Below are 2039 nucleotides of genomic sequence, written 5' to 3' on the forward strand. Positions count from 1 at the left end.
CCCCCCCAGCCTCAATCGCGCCTGTCGCAGTGGACGCATCCCAACTCTATCGAAAGCCTCTCTGGAAGCTCCTCTCCTCTGGAGCCCAACCTGGGCAAGCATGGTGAGAAAAGAAATGGCATCCTGGGTAATTCAAAATGAGAAGTCCCCACCTGATCAAAACATTTTGAACATGTCTGTTGCTGTTGACAACCGTACATATTTGTTCCCAAAATAAGTTCCCATGGGAGGCACCAGAAGGGGAGGGACTTTGCCTCTCTATGTCTCCATCTCTAAAATCCCAAACCTTTCCCACTCTTCCCCATTGTTAACCTCAACACTTGGATGTTTTTTGTTTTCATTTCACTTCTCTCAGGTGCCAACCTGGGACCCCCTGGTAAGCCCCCTCAGCTGGAGGACTCTTACAGCCCCTACAACTTGATGTCCAGCTCAGAGTCTCCTACCAGCCCCCTGGTCCCCCAAGACAGCTGGGGGCAGGTCAAGAGCACCAGTGATAAGATGGCCAATGGGACCAATATCAACTGGCCACCAGGTCAGAACACTTGAAGAACTCTTTATTGATGGTTTGTCGTTGGAAGCCAGATGTTGATCACTGTATCACTTAATCTATACACAAATATAGTAACCATCCAGGTAAACCTCACCAACCCAAAACTGATGCCCGGTTACCACCTGGTTGTTAGCAGCTAATACAGATATTAGATAATCAATAAGTAACGTTTAATATTATGCTGTGGTTTAAAAGAAAAAAACATATGTAAACATCTTAATTTTGGTTTTCAGAGTTCTGCCCCGGTGTGCCCTGGAAGGGCCTCCAGAATATTGACCCTGAGACCGACCCTAACGTGACCCCCGGCAGTGTCCCCAGCGGGCCCACCATCAACACCAACATCCAAGATGTCAACCGCTACCTGCTGCGGGACAGGAGCGGAGGTGAGAGCCCGGTTTAAGAGTTTCAAGCTAGTCTTAGTAAGATACTAAGTAGGATGTTTTTGTGTAGTGGTCCTGAATTATTGTTTTCATAGAGCAAGCCCCCATGTATTTAAAGTTAACTTAGAATGGTCTGACCGTATCATGCAGCTGCCGCCCCCAGAGAGCCTGCTTCCTATTCTTTTGTTCTTCATTTTCCTACTTTTAACTTTTTTTATAATCATTGTCTTTTCTTCATTATACGCTTACTCTCATCATTTGTCGTGCATTTTTCCTTTACTCCATTTTCTCTTTCTGCTACTTTTTCCTCATTTGTTTGTGTTTGTCTATTTTGTTTGTGTTGATTGCATCGGCTTAGGCTCCTCTCCCACTCCATCTCAGAACGAGGCTCTGCCTCCGTCCAGTGATTGGCCAGTCAGTGCCTACACTAGCTCGTTCAGTCTGTCGTCCCCGGAGTCGGACGATGCAGGTACATGGTTTATCCATAACCTTCTCCCCCCCACAGTGCAGTGGCTGAATCACTGCACATCAACGTTATCCTCTCCCTCCTTCTACCGTAACAACCAGAGCCTGCACCACATCTCCTGTCTACACATTCTTCTGATTGAATATGATCCTCTTTTGAGCTCCGTCTCAACTTTGCCTCTCATGCAGTGCATATCTCCCCTGTGGTGTTATTGTATCTAGTGTTTATCCTTCCTCCTTGTGTGTGGCATGGGAAGTGCTCTCCTTTGCATAAATATGAAATAACTTTTAAGTACTATGCAGGACTCCCTCCTGTGGGAGAGCAGCTGTCTTTTGGTCACTTGGCTGTGCAGGTCAACCTTTTCACTCACTCGTTTCCATCCAGGTAAACTGTCGGAGATGAAATCTACTTGGTCTCCGGGCCCCATATCTCACAGCCAGGCCTCTTTGTCCCACGAGCTGTGGAAGGTCCCACAGGGCCACCGGAGCAGCAACACGGCCCCTTCCCGACCTCCACCTGGCCTCACCAACACCAAGCCTTCGACCTGGGGGGGCAACTCCCTGGGTCTGGCCCAAGGCTGGAGCAGCTCTTACACAACAGGTAGTCTGATAGTATATATATATATATACTATCAGACTACCTG

At 47.9% G+C, this 2039-nt stretch overlaps 1 protein-coding gene across 1 annotated transcript; it reads left to right on the forward strand.

Moving 5' to 3' along the window:
- Nucleotides 1-6: 6 nt before the first annotated feature.
- LOC116380599 (trinucleotide repeat-containing gene 6C protein-like) lies at nucleotides 7-2007 on the forward strand (the record flags this gene model as incomplete). The annotated part of the gene is made up of 5 exons (XM_031842499.1): nucleotides 7-103; nucleotides 356-532; nucleotides 784-933; nucleotides 1289-1399; nucleotides 1781-2007. Coding segments are annotated over exons 2-5 (600 nt in total), but the record flags the coding sequence as incomplete, so codon positions are not given.
- Nucleotides 2008-2039: the final 32 nt, after the last annotated feature.

This window comes from Anarrhichthys ocellatus, unplaced genomic scaffold (assembly GCF_004355925.1).
Source record: "Anarrhichthys ocellatus isolate YVR2014 unplaced genomic scaffold, GSC_Weel_1.0 scaffold7881, whole genome shotgun sequence".
In the NCBI taxonomy this organism is placed as follows: Eukaryota; Metazoa; Chordata; class Actinopteri; order Perciformes; family Anarhichadidae; genus Anarrhichthys; species Anarrhichthys ocellatus.